The sequence below is a fragment of the Mus musculus genome, chromosome 7 (assembly GCF_000001635.26).
Source record: "Mus musculus strain C57BL/6J chromosome 7, GRCm38.p6 C57BL/6J".
NCBI classification, from domain to species: domain Eukaryota; kingdom Metazoa; phylum Chordata; class Mammalia; order Rodentia; family Muridae; genus Mus; species Mus musculus.
The window spans coordinates 7,461,543-7,482,801 of record NC_000073.6 but is presented as its reverse complement, the minus strand read 5'-3'; the positions used below and the strand labels follow the sequence as shown (position 1 = coordinate 7,482,801).

The 21,259-nt window shown below is 35.8% G+C and overlaps 1 protein-coding gene across 2 annotated transcripts; it reads left to right on the top strand.

The window, feature by feature from the left end:
• The first annotated feature begins 2,828 nt into the window (after positions 1-2,828).
• Positions 2,829-18,833, top strand: Vmn2r32 (vomeronasal 2, receptor 32). Of its 2 annotated transcripts, none has more exons than XM_017322130.1 (6): positions 2,829-3,025; positions 5,827-6,118; positions 7,901-8,713; positions 10,222-10,449; positions 15,416-15,539; positions 18,079-18,833. In XM_017322130.1, the coding sequence occupies exons 1-6, from the start codon at positions 2,829-2,831 to the stop codon at positions 18,831-18,833; spliced, it is 2,409 nt and encodes an 802-aa protein (XP_017177619.1). The 2 variants fall into 2 exon arrangements, with proteins under 2 accessions (XP_017177619.1, NP_001098533.1); NM_001105063.1 differs by having other exon boundaries at positions 17,929-18,833.
• Positions 18,834-21,259: the final 2,426 nt, after the last annotated feature.

The following is a 21,259-nucleotide window of genomic DNA, read 5'->3' as shown; positions in this document are numbered from 1 at the left end:
AGTGGATGCTCACAGTCAGATATTGGATGGATCACAGGGCTCCCAATGGAGGAGCTAGAGAAAGTACCCAAGGAGCTAAAGGGATCTGCAACCCTATAGGTGTAACAACATTATGAACTATCCAGTACCCTGGAGCTCTTGACTCTAGCTGCATATGTATCAAAAGATGGCCTAGTCGGCCATCACTGGAAAGAGAGGCCCATTGGACACGCAAACTTTATATGCCCCAGTACAGGGGAACGCCAGGGTCAAAAATATGGGAATGGGTGGGTAGAGAATTGTGGGGAGAGGGTACGGGGGACTTTTGGGATAGCATTGGAAATGTAATTGAGAAAAATGCGTGATAAAAATATTAAAAAATAAAAATAAGAAGGCTTCATAAAGAGGGACTAAAAAAAAAAAAAAGAAAGAAAAAGGAAAAGAAAATGTCATCCCGAATGAGGTAACACAGTCACAAAAGGACATATATGGCATATACTCACTGATAACTAGGTATTAGGTAAAACGATTGAAATACCCATGATACAACTTACAGACCACGCAAAGCTGAAGAAATAGGAAGACCAAGTGTGGTTTCTTTACACCTATTTAGTAGTGGAGCAAAATAATCACAGGAGGTACAGGGTGAAAAGGATTTTGGAGAAAGAGAGAAGGGGAGAAGAAAAAAGGGGCAGGATCAAGTGTGAGGGGAGATGGGGGAGATATACAAAGGGTCAATAAATTAAAGACAGATGTGTAGCAATGGGAGGTCGGAAACTGGGGGTAGCCAACAGAAAGTCCCTGATGCCAGGAAAGCAAACGGCTCTCAGGACTCAACTGGGATGACATTAGCTGAAATGCCCAACCAAAGGGAGAGAGCAGTAGAGACCATATCCAGAGGTTAGGAATGGCCACCAGTTGAGGGTTGGATCAACCCCCACCCCTTCTCAAAATTTAGCCCAGAATTTCTTCTGTCTAAAGGAAATGCAGGGATAAGAGTATAGCAGAAACTGAAGGAAAGGCCATCCAGAAACTGTCCGACCTGGGGATCCATTCCATATGCAGTCAACAATCCCAGTCACTATTGCTGATGTCAAGAATTGCTTGCTCACAGGAAACAGTTATGGATGTCTCCTGAAAGACACAATGAGAACCTGACAGATACAGTTGCAAATGTTTTCAGGCAACCATTGCATGAGTACATGAACCCCAGTGGGGGAGTTGAAGAAATACCAAAGTAGATGAAGGGGTTTGCAACCCTTTAGGAAGAGGAATGATATCAATCAACTAGACACCCCAGAACTCCCAGGAACTAAAACACCAACCAAAGAATACACATGGAGAGAACCATGGCTCCAGCTGCATATTTAACAGGGGCGGGGGGGCTTATCTGGCATCAATTTGAGGGGAGGAACTAAGTTCTGTGAAATCTTGATGCCATTCCTTAAGAAAAAGTTAGAGCAGTAAGGTGGGAGTGGGTGCATGGGTGGGCATACACCCTCATAAAATCAGGAGGGAGGGGATTGTGCTGTGGAGATTTGAAGGGGAAACTTGGAATGAGGATAACATTTGAAATGCAAAAAATATACAATAAGCAATAATCATTAATAAAACATGCATATACATAGAAATAAAATAAATGAATATATCTAAAAGTAAAAAACTGAAGAAAGTGAGAAATTATTTGCCTAAAAAGGCATAAAGGAATTGGGAAAGCATAAAGTAATAAAGGAAATATGAAGCTTATGTCACAAAATTGAAAGAAAAATATCATTCTTGAAATGCAATTTGAGCATGACACAGAATGTCTAAAGGGAGAAGAAGCTGGATTGAACTGAGGAATGAGTCAGCGGCAAGATGGGTGACAGACATGGGTCATGGAGGAGCTATTTGTAAATAAGATTCCTTAACAGCCACTACCTCAATGTAAAATGATCAAAAACAATGTAGGAAAAATATATAATGTAGAATAGATGCATCAGCCTAGGATATTAAGTTGAAAAAAATTGAGCACGTGGGAGGAAGATAATGGTTTGGAACTCAAATATTAACGTGATTTTTTTCATTACTAATTAATTTTTGGAAAGTGGAGTGACTTTTTATTTCATTGGAAATAAAGAACAAAGCATGGCATATTTTCTGGGTCTTGTTGAGCCTTTCAAACTCAATCTTTACCATGTAAATTAACTGTGGATATGTGAAGAAATGTATGATTTTAGATAGAGCTCAATTACCTATACTTGGGATTTGATCTGTTTATAAATTCTCAAGATAATGGAAGCACAGGTCTTGTTTAGATATTTCCATCACTTCTTTAACATAGTACACACTGTACATGGTCTATGGATCTAACTGACTGTAAACATGAGTCTGCCTCTGTATGACTTGGACTGTGTAATAAAATGTCCTGTGTGTCCTCAGTAGCTCCAGTTTTGATATTACTGGATGTCTTACTGTGAATAATGTGATACAATCCACTGACATCATTTCTGACTCTGTTCACATAATCAGATTGTTGAAACTTTCCAAGGACTAAATTTGAACACAGGGTCTTCCTTCCACAAATTCACAAACATTAATGATATCATGTAGACTGAGAATGAATTATTCTCCTAAGTATTTACCTACACGTGTTTATTACATGGGCTGTGGACACCAGTTGCAGAGCCCCAGGGAAGAAAGTATTTAAGTTTCTTCCAGGGCTCAGGAGAAACCTAAAAATAAAATGAGTCTTGAATATGCAATAAACCTCACATTTGCACAAAGAAATAAAAGCTGGTAGAAATCTGATGTGCTGATATGCATGGCACTTCACAATCCGCACTGCCCAGGTTTAAGGCAGGAAAAATATGTTCATTTTCATGGGAGTCTTCTTCCTCCTTAATATTACACTTCTCATGGCCAATTTCATTGATCCCAGGTGCTTTTGGAGAATAAATTTGGATGAAATAACGGATGAATATTTGGGATTATCTTGTGCTTTCATCCTGGCAGCTGTTCAGACACCCACTGAAAAAGATTATTTCAACAAGACTCTTAATTTTCTGTAAGTAAATTTGTATTTTAAATTGAAATGAGAACATAAATATTTCTTGAGTGCTCTGAGAATGAAGATTAGGCAAATTCCTGAGTCTTCTGTCCTGGTGCTAAGTCTGAACTCTGAGAAACAACCTTAATTCTTTTACAGATTTAATCCTATTTTCTCCATTTACTTAATCCAGTGGAGGTTTCGTTTTTCCTCCAGGTGGCTTCTAATTTAAAGGTTGGAAACTTTGGAATAAAGGAATATCTACATTGATCTTTTACATAAAGCCCGCGTTTTGACACTTTATATTGCACTCTAGACAGAGATGACTTATTGAAATTGATCCTGTAATATTGCATTATGTTTTATCCCAACTACATGTAAATAAATGGTCATGAATTCTGCTGACAGTCCTTCCATAAGTGTGTTGTTCCTAGAGCATATTCTGGTTCTAGTAATATTCATGGCACATATAGTTGTCAAAAACTTTACATACATACAAACTTACTGTCTCAAATTCATTGCATGTGGCCACTTATTGACTTCTAAATCTTCATCAGGTTTGTAAAGAGAAGATACTTCCACTCAGAAATTCCTATCTCATATGAATGCCTGGATGGATATGTTTGTATGTATATGAACAAAGTATATTTTGTTCATTAGGGGCCAAGACATTGAAGTGTTTTAAAAGATAAAATCCAAAAGCTCTGTGGCTTCGTACTTCACACTATTTATGTACAATCACTGGCTTTTAAGTTTTATAAAGTTCAGCTCAGGACTCTCTCTTTAGAATAAACCATACTTGGAACATATTGAATCCAATGATAGGATTACATTCTTTGAATAGGCAGGCTATCAATAACAGTGGTGACTGATTATTTCACTTATCACTGGCATGGGTGACAATTGTATTTTGGGATAGTTGGAACGTTTGAGGATAGTGATACAGGTGCTTTCTATTAGTTATTTTGTCATTATTTAAGAAAAATGTCTTCTCCATTCATGTATGAGTTGCTTATTCTCTGACCCTTTTAAAATATCTAAATCTTGTGGGACTTATTTCAATAATTTTAGTAAATATTAGTGCATATGTTACCAACTTGGTATCAATACCAATTTTTGTGGATTGCTGATCATTGTTTTAAAACACAGCCCTTTAGACTACTAGGCTACACAGACATCTTAAGTAACTGATGTTTCCTAAATTTCAGTTATAGGTAGTAGTTTGAGCATTGCAAAAGGTCTACTCTCAAATTTATTTTGTATATTAGTAAAACTTTAATTGAGATTTGTGTGTGTGTATGTGTGTGTGTGTGTGTGTGTGTGTGTGTGTGTGGTAATAAAGAATATTAAAATGACCTTTTTTATAGGGTATAGAATGAAAACACAATAGTTGTATAATTTTTAGTAAAAGATTGTGTTTACATCATTCTAATCATTAAATATGTAGGTGTACATATAGTGTTCATTGATAAAATTATATGAAATGACAAGGATAAAACAGGAGATATTATTCTTTTCATAAACATAAACAAAACCAATATGGTATTATTCTATTCTCATGGTCTAGTGATCCACTTTTTTTTTTACAAAAACAATGAATACATCATATAAATTTACACAAAAAATCTCTTCTATATTATAAGCATATAATACTGACATATACACATATCACGGATATATTCCGTATTTTCCTAGTTCTCAGTAGAATACCAGTACTCTTTTAGTGTAATTACAAAGGTTGTCAAAGATGTTTCCTAGAAATTAATTTATAATGAATAAATACCCAAAGTGAATATATCACATTTCTTTGTAAATAGGAAGTAGGAGAATGATACATTCATGATGAAACAAGCCCTTAATCTCTGAACTAAACACCTGCCACTGCTGCATATCTGTGCATTTGAATTGAGGATAGTCTACAGGAAAGTATCTTATAAAACATTTGGATGTACTGCAATCTTATAAACTAAATAATTCTTGCCAAATACATACAAACTTAAATATTAACATGTATCAATTACGTAACTCGTGTTTGATATTGGAATTTAATTAAAAATTAATCTTTAGAAAATATTTTATTTCAATAAAAGATTGAAAAAATAACAGCATGAGGATAGATATTAAGGGATGTGTCAAGAATTTTGGCCAATAATTGTAAGTGATTATAAGTACAGGAATCAAATGTTGCTGAAGAGAGAGACAATTATGTATTGATAAATCATGGTATCACTTCTTTCTTTCTTTCTTTCTTTCTTTCTTTTTTTTTGAGATCTGGTTTCTCTGTATAGCTCTGGCTGTCCTGGAAGTCATTTTGTAGACCAGGCTGGCCGCAAAGTCAGAAATCCACCTGTGTCTGCATCCCAAGTACTGGGATTAAAGGCTTGTGACACCACGCCTGGCTATGGTTTCATTTCCTTAACCAATTCAGTTAATTTCACAAGAAAATAACATGTACTCAGGGGCTCTAATAACAAATTTATTTATTGCTCAATAATTTCAAAATGAAGACATGATCAGAATTACTGTTTTGTCAATACCTGTGATTTTCTCTTTACCTTCTGATCAAGCACTCAAAAAAAGGAAATTATCTCTGTGGATGTCAGTACCATCTCTTATTTATGGGACCAACACCATCATGAACTTTTAAAGTACTTTCTATTTACCAGGTCCACCTGTCAATCCAACCTTATAACAAAAGCCATTTGTTCCCGTCTTTGGATGTCAGATGCAGAAACTTCCAGTATAGCATAGTGCTTCTATTAATTACAAATGTTGATGTATAATCATCTGTCCATAATAAACACTGTACTCTTTTACAGAAAAACTACTAAAAACCACAAATATGCTTTGGCATTGGTGTTTGCAATGGATGAAATCAACAGATATCCTGATCTTTTACCAAATATGTCTTTGATTATCAGATACTCTTTGGGCCATTGTGATGGAAAAACTGTAACACCTACACCATATTTATTTCATAGAAAAAAGCAAAGCCCTATCCCTAATTATATCTGTAATGAAGAGAGTATGTGTTCATTTCTGCTTTCAGGACCCAATTGGGATGAATCTTTAAGTTTCTGGAAGTACCTGGACAGCTTCTTATCTCCACATGTGAGTTATCATTGGCCAGGAATTATTAACATCATGTCTCTTTTGTGGACCTTGATAGCTATTAAGAAAGTTAATGGATGTGGTTGGACTTATGCTTATGTCAATCTAGGTAGTTCCAGGATACTTACTATTCAGAAACATGATAGGCTTTCAACTAGTTACTACCACCAGAAGTTGACAGATACCTTCAAGGAGGAATAGAGAAGGCCATGTAGAATTAAGTCAGGCATGGTGGAAGAGAGAATCTTACAGCCTTGACTGACTGTCAGTTAGAGTGTTTTTTATTTATACCAAGCTCAGCAAGCAGAGATTTTTTTCATGCTGTTCCAAAACATAGAAAATATTATTTCTGTCCCCATATAGGTGTTATCTTTATCTTGGTTATAAGATTAAATTATCATTGGTAAACTATGAAATAATAGAATTATGTTGGTCTTATAGGTTTAGTCATCAGATGTAAACTGTGATAGAACAGAAATAAATTTTACCAACATTTTCTCTGTAACCTAACTTTTAACTATCTGGAGTTTTTGTTTTGTTTAGTTTAGTTTTTGTTTGTTTTTTTTTTTTTTTTGGCAAAGGCATGAAATACCATTCATAATCTAGCAACTCATGACATTTCAGTGGTACTAGAAAGGATGAAAAGCTCCAATCCAGTCTGTGGAGTTAGTCATTTGACTACCTGTGAGTGCATGACCAACTATTAAAAGTCAGAATTTAAATTGACATTACATCCCTGACAAAAATTTCACACCCATAGTGCTATACCTGTAATAATTCATTTTCTTTAATAATATGATGATATTATTAATGTAATTAATTTAAATTATTATATTATCATCAGTACATAATATATTATTATATACTCTGTAGAATTTATTTCTATGTTTTATCTTGTTTTTTTCTTTTGCTTCCACATTGTAAGATACAAGATTAGAACTTCACAAGTGAACTTTTCTAAGAAAGAGGAGTTATGGGGTTCCAATAACTCATTCCTCCATATTTTTCCACAGGAAGATTTTTTTAAAACATTATAATCACTTTTTAAGGGGGACAAAATACAATTCAATCTAACTTCATTTCTATATATTTTCCTCAAGATGTACAATTTATGAATCCCAATTATTTTGCACCAGAATTACCTGGGTATATAGTAAGAAGAGTTTTTCTAATCCAATTTGCTGCTAACACTTTTAGGCTGCAAAATCTAGTTTATATTTTTACAAATACTTTGTTCTTATTGTCTGTTTCCTGAGGAGGCACAGAGGCAGAAATTGCCAGAGTAATTCAGAACAAAACCTAAAAAGGAGATCTCTGGCAGTTTTATGTGAGTCACAACCTCTAGTGTACAATATTATTGTCAAGTAGGGCAATATAAGAGTATCTCTTCCAAATGCTATATCAGTATCATGTACAGGACTCTCCTCTTCAATCTTGGACGTATTTATGGATTAAGGCATAAAAGCCTTTTTAAAAAATATTCATCAAATATCCCCAAATTGTAAAAGTATAAAAATCCCTTCAAACATTTGAAACACAGATATCAAGACTAAAACTGAAAGACAGAAAGGCAGTCATTATAACATCTGAATACATTTGTTACATCTTTGTCAAACAGCTATGCTTACTGTTCCCATTAGAAGTGGATGTGCCAGGCTTCCACGTTTGCTAATTTGAATCAGAGATGAGAGAAAAAGTCACAGGTAATCAACTGTTTGCAGGTAAATATGATTACAAGTGTTTTCACATGCAGCACACCTCATGCTGCTCTCTGTGTTGTAGATCCTTCAGCTTTCCTATGGATCTTTCAGTTCCATCTTCAGTGATGATGAACAATATCCCTATCTCTATCAGATGGCCCCAAAGGACACATCTCTAGCATTGGCAATGGTCTCCTTCATACTTTATTTGAAATGGAATTGGATTGGCCTTGTCATCCCAGATGACGATCAAGGAAACCAATTTCTTTTAGAGTTGAAGAAACAGAGTGAAAACAAAGAAATTTGCTTTGCCTTTGTGAAAATGATATCTGTTGATGAAGTTTCATTTCCACAAAAAACTGAAATATACTACAAACAAATTGTGAAGTCATTAACAAATGTTATTATCATTTATGGAGAAACATATAATTTCATTGATTTGATCTTCAGAATGTGGGAACCTCCCATTTTACAGAGAATATGGATCACCACAAAACAATTGAATTTCCCTACCAGTAAGACAGACATAAGTCATGACACATTCTATGGATCACTTACTTTTCTACCCCACCATGGTGAGATTTCTGGCTTTAAAAATTTTGTACAGACATGGTTCCATCTCAGAAACACAGATTTATATCTAGTAATGCCAGAGTGGAAATATATTAACTCTGAAGACTCAGCATCTAATTGTAAAATACTGAAGAACAGTTCATCTGATGCCTCATTTGATTGGCTAATGGAACAGAAGCTTGACATGGCCTTTAGTGATAATAGTCATAACATATATAATGTTGTGCATGCCATAGCCCATGCCCTCCATGAGATGAATCTGCAACAGGCTGATAATCAGGCAATAGATAATGGAAAAGGAGCCAGTTCTCACTGCTTGAAGGTAAAGTTTCTTCTATTTGTCTTTAATTGCATAGTTGTTTAGAGTCTTTCAGATGCCCAGACTTAAAGAAATAAGAAATATTTTCCAAAATAGATAGGTTTCCAAACATTTTACCTTAACAAAAGCAAATCTATAGATTGTTATGAATGTGATTGGAAAAAGAATTCACAGATTAGCAATGAAAATGTGTGGTTTTATACAAAGCATCCAAATATCTATTAGCATGCCCCTTCCAATAGTAGATAAAAAGTCTTTCCTCATTAATTTTCTCCATGATTAGAAGATGAGTTTTTATTTATATTTCTCAATTATATGGAAATCATTTGGAGGAATTATTTTCATTAGCGTAATCCAGTGATTCTGCCAAGAGTGTAGGATCTGGAGAACATAATGGGTTTTCTGATAGTAACTAAACTAGAAATAGTGTTGGTATTCATTTCTGTGTGTAGAAATGTGTTTATATGTGTGAATGTATGCTTCTCACTGAGTATATGTATATTTTCTTCTCTTTTTGTTTATCTACATTTATATTTGTGTTACTTTCAACATATATGTTTATCTCTCTGTATGAAAGTGGAAGTGAGCAACATTTTTTTTCTATGGAGGAATGTCTTTCTATAAGTGTTTGTTTATATATGTGTGTATGTTTCTTTGGGGTTTTGTCAGAGTAGGTTTCATTGTGTACGATGTATGTATTTTTAAGTGTTTATAAGTACTTATGCAGATTTTTACCTGCTTTACTAAGTATGTGTCTGCCTATTTCTTTGTACTTGGCAAGGTCTTTGGCTTCCTTTTTGTCTTTAAGTGTGAGTATAAAAATCTCTGTGTGTCAATATTGTTCATGGCTAGTCCTTTAATATTTATACATCTCCCTGTGTTTTGCTCTCTCTCTCTCTCTCTCTCTCTCTCTCTCTCTCTCTCTCTCTCTCTCTCTCTCTTTCTCTCTCTCTCTCTCTCTCTCTCTCTCTCTCTCTCTCTCTCTCTCTCTCTGTGTGTGTGTGTGTGTGTGTGCATGTGTGTGTGTGTGTGTGTGTGTGTCTGTATGTCTGTCTGTGTGGTTGTATGTGTACCAGTGTATTATTTTGTGTGATATCATATCTGTGTTTTTATTTTAGTGGATATGATTGTCATTTATGTGCCTGAATATTTACATATGTGTGTCAACATGTACGTATATGTGTTTGTATATCAATGTATAGCAACACTATATGTGTGACTTGGAAAAGATGTGAGCCTCTCTCCGTGTATGTGTATATATTTGTGTGTTTGGTGTGTGTGTGTTTGTGTGTGTGTGAGTTGCATACCTGTGTTTGGTTCTGCATTTTTCTCTGTTTGTGTTTGGTATTCTTCTTGTAATATTGTGATAATTTTATTTGTGCAGTTGCATTTGTTATGATTCATCTCTCTCTTTCTTTCTTTAAATACATTTTCCTTTGCTATGAAATCAGACTGAATTTTATGACTTGAAGGAATGATATATACATAATAGTGCAATGCTTGTATTTTAGGTAAACTCCTTTCTAAGAAGGACCTACTTCACTAATCCTCTTGGGGACAAAGTGTTTATGAAGCAAAGAGTAATAATGCAGGATGAATATGACATTGTTCACTTTGCGAATCTCTCACAACACCTTGGGATTAAGATGAAGTTAGGAAAGTTCAGCCCATATTTACCACATGGTCGACACTCTCACTTATACGTAGACATGATTGAGTTGGCCACAGGAAGAAGAAAGGTAAGAGTGTGCTAGCTTACTGGTTTATAATACAGAGCAGTAAACATTGTCAAATGAACACATGGCAACATATTGAAATGAACAATTTAGTCACATAAGGAACCAATTTCTAGTCTCCTGTATATTTCTTTTTTTCATTTTTCACATTTTTACCAATTATTTGAAGATTTCAAACATACATAAAATATACTTTTTTTCATATCAGAACCATTTTTGAAATTTAATAAATTAAAAACCTGTTTTTCACCACTGTTTGATATTCTTTCCTTTAAATTAAACAAAATTTTCTTCACATAATTGTGCTAATGAAACAGTAATCTCCTCCCTTACCTTAATCTTCTGGAACAGGTATTGATATGGAAGAGGCTAATGTTACAGTTATGAAACACCAATAGTCATAATTGATGACCCTTGTCATTATATCCAAAAATGTTTACCATATAATAAAAGGACATTCACTAATGAACACAATTCCAGAAAATCATATTCATAGAAACATGACTTTTTAGTAAATTTGAAGAATCCATTCACTCTTTTCCATAAGATGACCAGAAGATCAAAGGAACCTATAGACAGCACTAGAACAACAGAAAAAATAAAGGCTATTGACACACCTCAAGTACAGCAATAACAGCAACCAGACAAAAGCAACATATAATTTTCAGTTATAATTGAACTTTTTTGTTAACATTCTCTAAATGAAATCAAAGACAACAAAACTGGTTTATTTTTTAAGACATTCCTAAGATTCCGGCAGAGGTAGGAAGACACATTCATATACAAAAGGAGAACTTTGCTTTATTAAAAAATGGAAGAAAACAGAATAATGTTTAATGAGAGGGAAAAAAAGGTCATTCAAGAACAATACATTTGATGAATATGTGTGGAATAATTCTTGACAAAAACACCTACCAAAAGAACACAACACATAACAGAAAGATCATTCTCTGAGAACAGGGAGAATTTGTTTTTAATTTTGATTGTTTTATTTATTGAAAATAACTTGTTATTCTCACATAATATATCCTAATTACAGTTTCCATTTCTTCTACTGGGATGTGAACAATTGTCAGTTCTCCTGGCAAATATATCATAGTTAATATTCATATTTTCTTCCTTTTTCATCAAATCCACTTTATGTCACTCACTAGAAAATGACAGGATTCTATGGGAGAATAGTAAAATAAAACAAGATTAAACAAAACTAAGCCATCATAATATAACAAAATTTTCATAACACATTATGAAAAATAGACATATGAAAATGAGCTAGGTGAAAAGACCATGAAATCCTACTTCATACCTCAAATGAATAGTAGTGAGTTAAGCATGAGTTAGTGATAGACAATTGAATGACAGTTATTCCCAGTTTAGTACTAAGAATACTTTATTTTTGAAAATATAATTCAAACTGTCAATTCGATAATCAGAACATCTGGAACTACTGATACAGATTATGTATTCCACATTTGCATGTGAATAAACATAAGAAGAAGCTCCTATAAACTATTAATATCAAACAACAAGAGGAATTCCTTGGACAAAGTGATGTTATATGTCAGTGGGAATTCTACACAAACATACTGAAATAGACTGTCCTTTTCAAAGCCAGCCAAAACACAAAATTCTGGTAGTCAAATACTGTTGGTATCTTCTTTTATCACTGATTAACCATAACATAATTACCAAATACAAGGGACAGTAGGAAAATTTTTGTGACTCACAAATGCCCTGTTCCCCTACCAGGAAATTAATCTTATATGAACTAAATGTACTCAGGACTTGGGAGCAAAAGTGTGAAAATATAATCACATTGATATTTGAGCCCAAATGAGACCAACTCATTGCTTCCACTTGACTAATTCATCTATTGTAGACAGGATTTCTTGAGGTTTGTGGGATGAGACCAATTCTCAGTTTTGCTTGCAAACTAATCGGAGTTAATACACCTCCACAACTGCTGATAATCCTGGCTTGTTCATTCTTTTTTCTACTTTGGATTTTTGTCAATTCTTTATCATTCACTCTGAAAATTGCTATTTTTGGAGCTGTGCTACTTATAAAATATTTAGGAAGCACTACATGACAATAAATGAGTGTTAAATACCCCTCATATGTATCTAGGTGGCACAGTGCATGAAAATATAATTATCTTTTATCACAGTATAATTCAATATTTTATACAAAGAAACCTGCTTCTATGAGGGTGTTCTCCCACCCAACTACCCACTCCTTCCTCAGCACCTAAGCATTCCTCTACACGGTGCATCAAGACTTCACAGAACCAAAGGTCTCCCCTCCCATTGTTGGCAGATAGGAAACTTTAACTCCTTCAGTCTTTCCCCTAACACCTCCATTGGGGTCCCTGTGCTCAGTTCATTGGTTGACTGTGAGCATCCATATCTGTATTGGTCAGGACCTGGCAGAGCCTCTCAGGAGATAGCTGTATCAGGCTACTGTTTGTAAACACTTCTTGCCATCCACAATAGTGCCTGGGTGTAGTGACTGCATTTGGGATGGATCTCCAGGTGGGGCAGACTCTGTGTGTCCTTTCCTTCTGTCTCTGCTCTACTCTTTGCCCCATTATTTCCATTAGACAGGAACAATTCTGGGTTAAAATTTTGTAGATGTGTGGGTAGCCCTATTCCTCAACTGGGGGGGGGCAGCATGCCTAACCTCTGGATATGGTATCAACAGATTCTTCCTCCCGATTCTAGGATATTTCAGCTAATGTCACCCTGTGGGTTCCTGGGATGCTCTTGATTTCCTGGCATATGGGACTTTCTGGTTGCTACCCAAAGAACACATCCCTGACTGCTATACACCTCTGTTCAATTTCCTGACCTGTGTACACATCTTCCATTTTCTACCATACCTGATTCTTCTCCTATTTTTCCTCTCCCCCTGTTTTCTTCCTCTAAGGGAGAATTTATTTCAGGGATGCAAGCATACTTCAATATATGCAGTTTCATTAAATGCAATGCACAACCAAATAGAGAATTACATTATTTTCCAAAAACCTTCAGAAATGGCTCTTAGCCAACACCAACATCAATTCAAAGATAAAGAAACAAAAATAGTGATAGAAGAGAAGGAACCTATATTGATATTAGAACATTTTCTTTCACAAAACTATTTACATAATACATGCAGAGGAAATTTTATCTATGAAAGTCATAAAAAATGTCAAGTTGATCTTGTGATTCATGTTTCATCCAAGCACTTTAGAGACAAAAATCTGAAAATCTCTGTCTGTTTCTTCCCAGTATACCCTATATTGTGAGTCCAAAACAGCCACGTGTAATATGGAGACACTACGTTAAAATAAATTATAAAGTACAAAAGTATGCAGACATTCCATACTCTAACTCAAAATAGTCTTTCAAATATAACAAAGGGGTTAATATACAGTTAAAGAAAATGATGGGTGCCAAGTGTGGTGGCACAGGCTTATAATCCCAAGACTTGGGAGGCAGAGGCAGACAGATTTCTGAGTTCGAGGCCAGCCTCGTCAAAATAGTGAGTTCCAGGACAGCCAGGGCTATACAGAGAAACCATGTCTTGAAAGACCAAAAAAAAAAAAAAAAAAAAAAAAAAAAAAGAAAGAAAGAAGGAAGGAAAGGAAGGAAGAAAGGAAGGAAGGAAGAAAGGAAGGAAGGAAGGAAGGAAAGAAGGAAGAAAATGATGGGTGGGGGAAATATACTCCGATCTTCGATGGGAGAGTGTAAGAGCCTTTTCAACAATATCAAAAATATAGAAAAAATTCTTCAAATCTTCAATTAACTTTAAAAATCTAATATTTATCCAGCTTTGTCCAATATTTGAAGCCACTGTAGAGCATTTTGACGTCATGGAATTCTACATATTCAAGGTCCCTATGTATTAATTTATCATCTCCAACCATATTAAACCAGTGTCTGCATACTCCACTATTTTTATATACATTTTCTCATGCTTTGCAGCAGTAATTTATTTGAGGTCATATTTGTTATCTATGACTCAAGGACATATTTTTCCTATTTCAAATTTCTTCAAATACTAACTTGCTTCACTGTTGCTTTAACTAAACTTTGATAATAATGAAAGTGAGGAGGAAGGTGTGATTTGACATATGGCTTATAGTTATAGGAAGACAAGTGTGGATATCAGGAAACTGGAACTAAAGAATAGATTTTTTTCTTTGTGATAAGGCAAGGCAAAATCTTTTAATATCTGTTTCCCAAAACATTTTTCTGATTCTCCCATTAATGGAAAAAACTGCCAACATTACTTTAGTCTGTTTTTTTTTTTCCAAGAGATATAAAAGAACACTACTTACTGGTTCAACTGTCCACAATAAGATGGGCATTCTTATATCAATTACCAAAGATGAAAATGCTTCAAAGATATGAGGGCAGGCTAGTGTTGGCTGAGAGAATATTTCAATTAAGTTTCCTCTGTCGATAGCACTTAGTACCAACTTGAAAATAATTAACTAAAAAACACCAGGTTGCAACTTCTGTAGTTTTCACATACAGCTCAATATCAGCACTTTTTCCTAAATTTATAGACACTCAGATAGTATGCAACATTTCTTCAATGCATTTTCAATATTCATTTTTGTTCATTAAATAATGGACATTGTAAAATGTCAATCAGGAGCCTGGCGGTGGTGGCACACACTTTTAATCCCAGCACTTTGGAGGTAGAGGCAGGTGGATTTCTGAGTTTGAGGCCAGCCTGGTCTACAAAGTGAGTTCGAGGACAGCCAGAGTTACACTGCCTCAAAACACACACACACACACACACACACACACACACACACACACACACACACACACACACAAACACAAACCAACCAAACAAACAAATATATGTCAATCAGATTGTGTGAACAAAATGAGATTATTGAAATCTTAATGTGCTAATCTAAAACATAAAAGAACCTTCTAAAACTCATTATCAATATGTTTCTAATTTTTCTCAGATGCCATCCTCTGTGTGCAGTGCAGATTGTAGTCCTGGATTCAGAAGATTATGGAAGGAGGGAATGGCAGCCTGCTGTTTTGTTTGCAGCCCCTGCCCTGAAAATGAAATTTCTAATGAGACAAGTGAGTGTTTGCTGCTCTGATAAATCCCGAAGATATGTATTTCTCTTCCATCACCCTGGAATAATGAAGTCAGCTAAAAGGCAACTGCAGATATAAAGTATATTACTTATCAAATGTACTACTTGTAGATACAAAAATCCTTAACAAAATCTTGCAAAAGCAAACAAACATGCCTGGTGCCTTGACCCACATATTGACTCATTGAAAATTCATGGTAGATTATATTTCACAAAGAAAATACTTTAGAAAATATAACTGTAATTTCCAGCAATTCTGCACAAGATTTTCCAAACAGATAATCTATTATAAAACTACATGTACATTTAGATTTTAATCACGAATTTTGTTAGTATTGATTGAGTCATATTTCATGAATCTATCCATCCGAAATATGATTATGCACACCATGTACATATAAGAGCCCATGGAGAACTGAATATTATATTTAATCTACTGGATTAGATCATGAGACTACTAGGTGCAAAATCCATGTTCTCTATAAGATTAATATAGAAGACAAAAGTATTTGCAAATTTATGAAAAAATGTTAACTATGCGATATTAAGAGGGCCATGTTCAAAACCAGATGTAGTTAGAATCCAGGATGTAGGGGATAAGAGTTGACCTGCCTTCACGTTGAACCCCCATCCCCCACACAAACTTATAGGAACTAAAACGGGGCCTAGGAAAAGAGGGGGGAGTGAGGACTCATGTCCCGCTAGAGTTCCACTTATGCCCTGGACAGGCAGACATGGGAGGGCTGCCAGACACTTTCCATTCAGCCCGGGGTGGGCATCCAAGGCTCTGACTCACTTAACAGGGGATGGACAATGGGCAGCCCAACCTGGGGGAACTGGGGCAACACCCTGTAGCCCCCCTGTTATGGGAGAGAGGGAAGAGGGAAGAAAGGTTCCCACACTGCCAAGAGTGAGCACAGCCTTGATGATCAGAGACTATCTATGCTTTTAGAGCTTTATTATAGAAAGGCCAGGATAAGGAAACAATGTAGGAGAGAGAAAGGGGGGTTAGAAAAAAAGAGAGAGTAAGAGGGAGAGAGGGAGAGGAGAGTAAGAGCAAGAGAACAAAGGGGAAAGAGAGAGAGACAGAGACAGAGAGAGACAGAGAGACAGAGAGACAAAGAGAGAGAGAGAGAGAGAGAGAGAGAGAGAGGGGGGGGGGCAAGGAGTGGCCAATCAGCCCCTTTTGAAATATGCTATCTTTTCTGTTGCTAGGTAACTGGGGAGGACTTTACCTGAAGGTCAAAAGCTTGGGATATTGACTACATGGCTTCCAGCCTTGTTTCTCTTTTGGGGGCTGTAGTGGAAGGTTAATTAGGCAGGAGCCAGAGTTCCAGGACAATGAAAAGCACCTTCCCTCCTACGTATGTAAATTATGACCACCAAGACCCAGGGTTCAGAATCTGAGCTGGACTGGAGACCATCCTGTCTGTGCATAGACCAATGCCCCACACCACCTGACCTGGGGCCTTCAGTCTTTGAGGGTTATATGTATCTTCTCTGAATGAACACAGACACAGAAGCCCTTTACTGTATTGAGGGACCCATATCAGCTGGTGTGTGGTGTCTGTTTGGTGGTACATTGTTTGAGAGATTTCTGTGGTCAAGATTAATTGAGACTGCTGTTAATCCTCAACTACTTTCAGCCTTCCCTAATTCAGGGATTAGTTGCTTCAATCCATTCGTTGGGTGCAAATAATTGTATTTAGGAGGGCAGTCATGATAGATCCTTTTTGTGAGTGCTCCAGAGCCACAGTAAAATGTGAGGCCATAAGACCTCCTCTTGGCCTAGATCCCACTTTGGGCCTGTCATTGGAACTTCTTTTCCTCAGGCTCCTCTCCATTTCATCCTTGCATAAAGACAGGAACAATTATGGGTTGAAGATGTGACTATGGGATAGGAACCCCATCACTTACTTGATATCCTGTCTTCCCGCTGGAGGTGGGCTCTGTACTTTCCCTCTATCTACTGTAGTACATTTCATCTAGGGTCTCTAACCTCCCAAGTCTCTGGTGCATTTTGGTGGGTCCACCCGCCCTCTTATTACATGAGGTTGCCTGTTTATAGTCTTTTTTGTGCTCCTCAGTGCTTGGTACCCCTCTCACCCCACACACTCCACAAACCCCTTTCTAATAACATCATAAATAATACTATCAAGTTAAGTAGATAAAGAAAAAATTGCTTAGTTTTATTTGCTTTAAATCTTTATGAACATTATGAATTGAAAGCAATGCTCAGAAACATTATCCTTCATATTACATTCTCAGCATCAAAGGCATCATTGCAAAGCTTCTTTCATTACCCTTACTTGAAATACATTGACAATAAAATTTCTTAAGCAGACCTAACTAAGCTTTCTTTTGGAAATCAGATATGGATCAATGCGTGAATTGTCCAGAATACCAATATGCCAACACAGAACAGAACAAATGTATTCAGAAAGGTGTCACCTTCCTAAGCTATGAAGACCCCTTGGGGATGGCACTTGCCTTAATGGCCTTCTGCTTCTCTGCATTCACAGCTGTGGTACTTTGTGTCTTTGTGAAGCACCATGACACTCCTATTGTGAAGGCCAATAACAGAAGCCTCAGCTATCTATTACTCATGTCACTCATGTTCTGTTTTCTGTGCTCCTTTTTCTTCATTGGCCTTCCAAACAAAGTCATCTGTGTCTTACAGCAGATCACATTTGGAATTGTATTTACTGTAGCTGTTTCCACAGTTCTGGCCAAAACAGTCACTGTGGTTCTAGCTTTCAAAGTCACAGACCCAGGAAGAAGATTGAGATACTTCCTTGTATCAGGGACACTAAACTACATTATTCCTATATGTTCCCTACTCCAATGTGTTCTGTGTGCAATCTGGCTAGCAGTCTCTCCTCCCTTTGTTGATATTGATGAACACTCTCAGCATGGCCACATCATCATTGTGTGCAACAAGGGCTCAGTTACTGCATTCTACTGTGTCCTTGGATACTTGGCCTGCCTGGCACTGGGAAGCTTCACTTTGGCTTTCTTGGCCAAGAATCTGCCTGATGCATTCAATGAAGCCAAGTTCTTGACCTTCAGCATGCTAGTGTTCTGCAGTGTCTGGGTCACCTTCCTCCCTGTGTACCATAGCACAAAGGGCAAACACATGGTTGCTGTGGAGATCTTCTCCATCTTGGCATCCAGTGCAGGGATGCTTGAATGTATTTTTGTACCCAAGATTTATATCATTTTAATGAGACCAGAGAGAAATTCTACCCAAAAGATCAGGGAAAAATCATATTTCTGAACAAATATTTAGGAATTCTGTCAAATGTAAAGTTGGTACATAACCACCAAATATTGGGTTATAGTGCATGTGTCTAGTTTTAGAATCACTCTCACTGGTTGCTCTAGTGATAAAAGGAAGTATCATATCTACTGAACTTATGTACAGTGTCCATAAAATCTTGCACTCATTCACTTTCTTCATTTTCTCTCAGAGAACTAAACTCTCTAATTATTACAATTTTATTCTTCGTTTTGATTTCATGGAGATTGCCCTCTGGTAACTTCCAAAAACCGTTGATAAGGCAGTTTAATCCACCACTTTGTGTAGAAAAAATGAGATCTAGGACAGACAGGGTTACACATAGAAACCATCTACCAAATCAAATAATCAATGAGAAACACAGACTAACTAAATAATCAGCAAAGTTGAAATCAGAACTTATTTTCTGATTTCCAGTAAGAGCACACACAGAAGAAAATACTGACTTTTTTTTTCTTCTGTTCTTCAAGCTACTGGCCAATAATCTAAGGAGGAAATGTTCCTTTTCTGCTGTCAAATACAAATATATTATATCCAACAATGATCAGAAGCCCAGGGATTCTGTGGCTGAATTGGGAATATTTGGAAGAAGCTGAGGAGGAGGGTGACCAGCATTCTCAACAAACCTGGACAAGCAAGATCTCTCAGACACTGAGCCTCTAACCAGAGATCATACACAAGCTGATGTGAAGCCCCCAACAAATATGCACCATAAGACTGCCTGGTCTAGCATCAGTGGGAGACACACCTAACCCCAGAGAGACTTAAGTCCCCAGGGATTGGGAAGTGCTGGGCATTGAGGATGTAGGGATATCATCTTTGAGATGGCAGAGGAGTTGTTAGATGAGGAAGAGTCAGGGGGGCAAACCAGGAAGGGGATAACTACTAGATTGTAACAAAAATATTGAGTAATAATAAATTAAAAAATGAAATTAAATAAGCTTGTAGCTATGTCAACGTGCTATTGATATTGTAGTTATGGAAGGGATAGGTAAAACTACTGACATTTGCATGAACCTAATTTCTTTCAGAGATTTCCCTTTGTGTGCAGTTCTGATTGAGGTCCTGGACTCAGAAAATTCTGGAAAACAGAATGAGAGGCAGATGCTTTAATTACACTGCTTTCTAGGAAATGACTTTTCAAAAAGACAATTGAGTGTTTGCGGCTACACTAAATATTTCACATTTATCAATTCTCATTATATAATGGCAAACCAAATGGGTCTAAAATACATTAACAAAATCAATCACTTCCCTAATTCAGTATTCATAGAAATATGATCATTAGCAATCTCCCTTTAAGGAACACAATCTCTATTAACATCCACATTTGACTCATTGAAAATTCGTGGAAGATGACATTGTTGCAAAGAAAGATTTGATATTCAAAGTATGGTTTAATGGATTTTTTCACGAACTTATTTTTTTTATTTTTTATTATTCTATTAGATATTTTCTTCATTTACATTTCAAATACTATCCCCTATATACTCTCACCACCCTGATCCCCAACCAACCCACTCCTGCTTCCAGACCCTGGCATTCCCCTCTACTGGGGCATATAATCTTCACAAGATCAAGATACTCAATGATGGTGGAGTATCCCATCTTCTGCTACATATGCAGCTAAACACATGAGCTCTGTGGGAACTGGATAGTTCATATTGTTGTTCTTCCTATAGGGTTGCATATCCCATTTGTTCCTTGGGTACTTTCTCTAGCTCCTTCATTGGAGGCTCTGTGTTACATACAATAGATGACACTGAGCATCCACTTCTGGATTAGCCAGGCACTGGCATAGCCTCACAAGAGACAGCTATATCAGGGTCCTGTCAGAAAATGTTGCTAGCATAGTCAATAGTGTCTTATAAAGACTTATAAAAACTTATTCTCTTATATGATATATATATATGTCTTATATTTATATATAAATATTTAATATAAAAATAATATAAATATACAAATATATAAGTATAATATAATATATAAAATTATAACATGTAAATAATATACTTATATAATATACATGTACAATATATATACTTATGGTTTTATATAAAATATATAAATATTTAATATAAAGTTATATAAATGTACATAATATATAACATAAATTATAATATAGAAATAATATAAACATAGCATATAAGTATATAATGTAAAATATACATATTTAAATGCATATTTATATATGTATAATATATAGTGTCTTATAAAAACAAACTAAAACTTATAGAGGAGTACGTGGGAAAAAAAAAAAACTCGAGTATATGGGCCCAGGGGAAAAATTCCTGAACAGAACAGCAGTGGCTTGTGATGTATGATCGACAATTGACAAATGAGACCTCATGAAATTGCTAAGCTTCTGTTAGGCAAAGTATACTGTTTGTAAGACAAAATGGTAA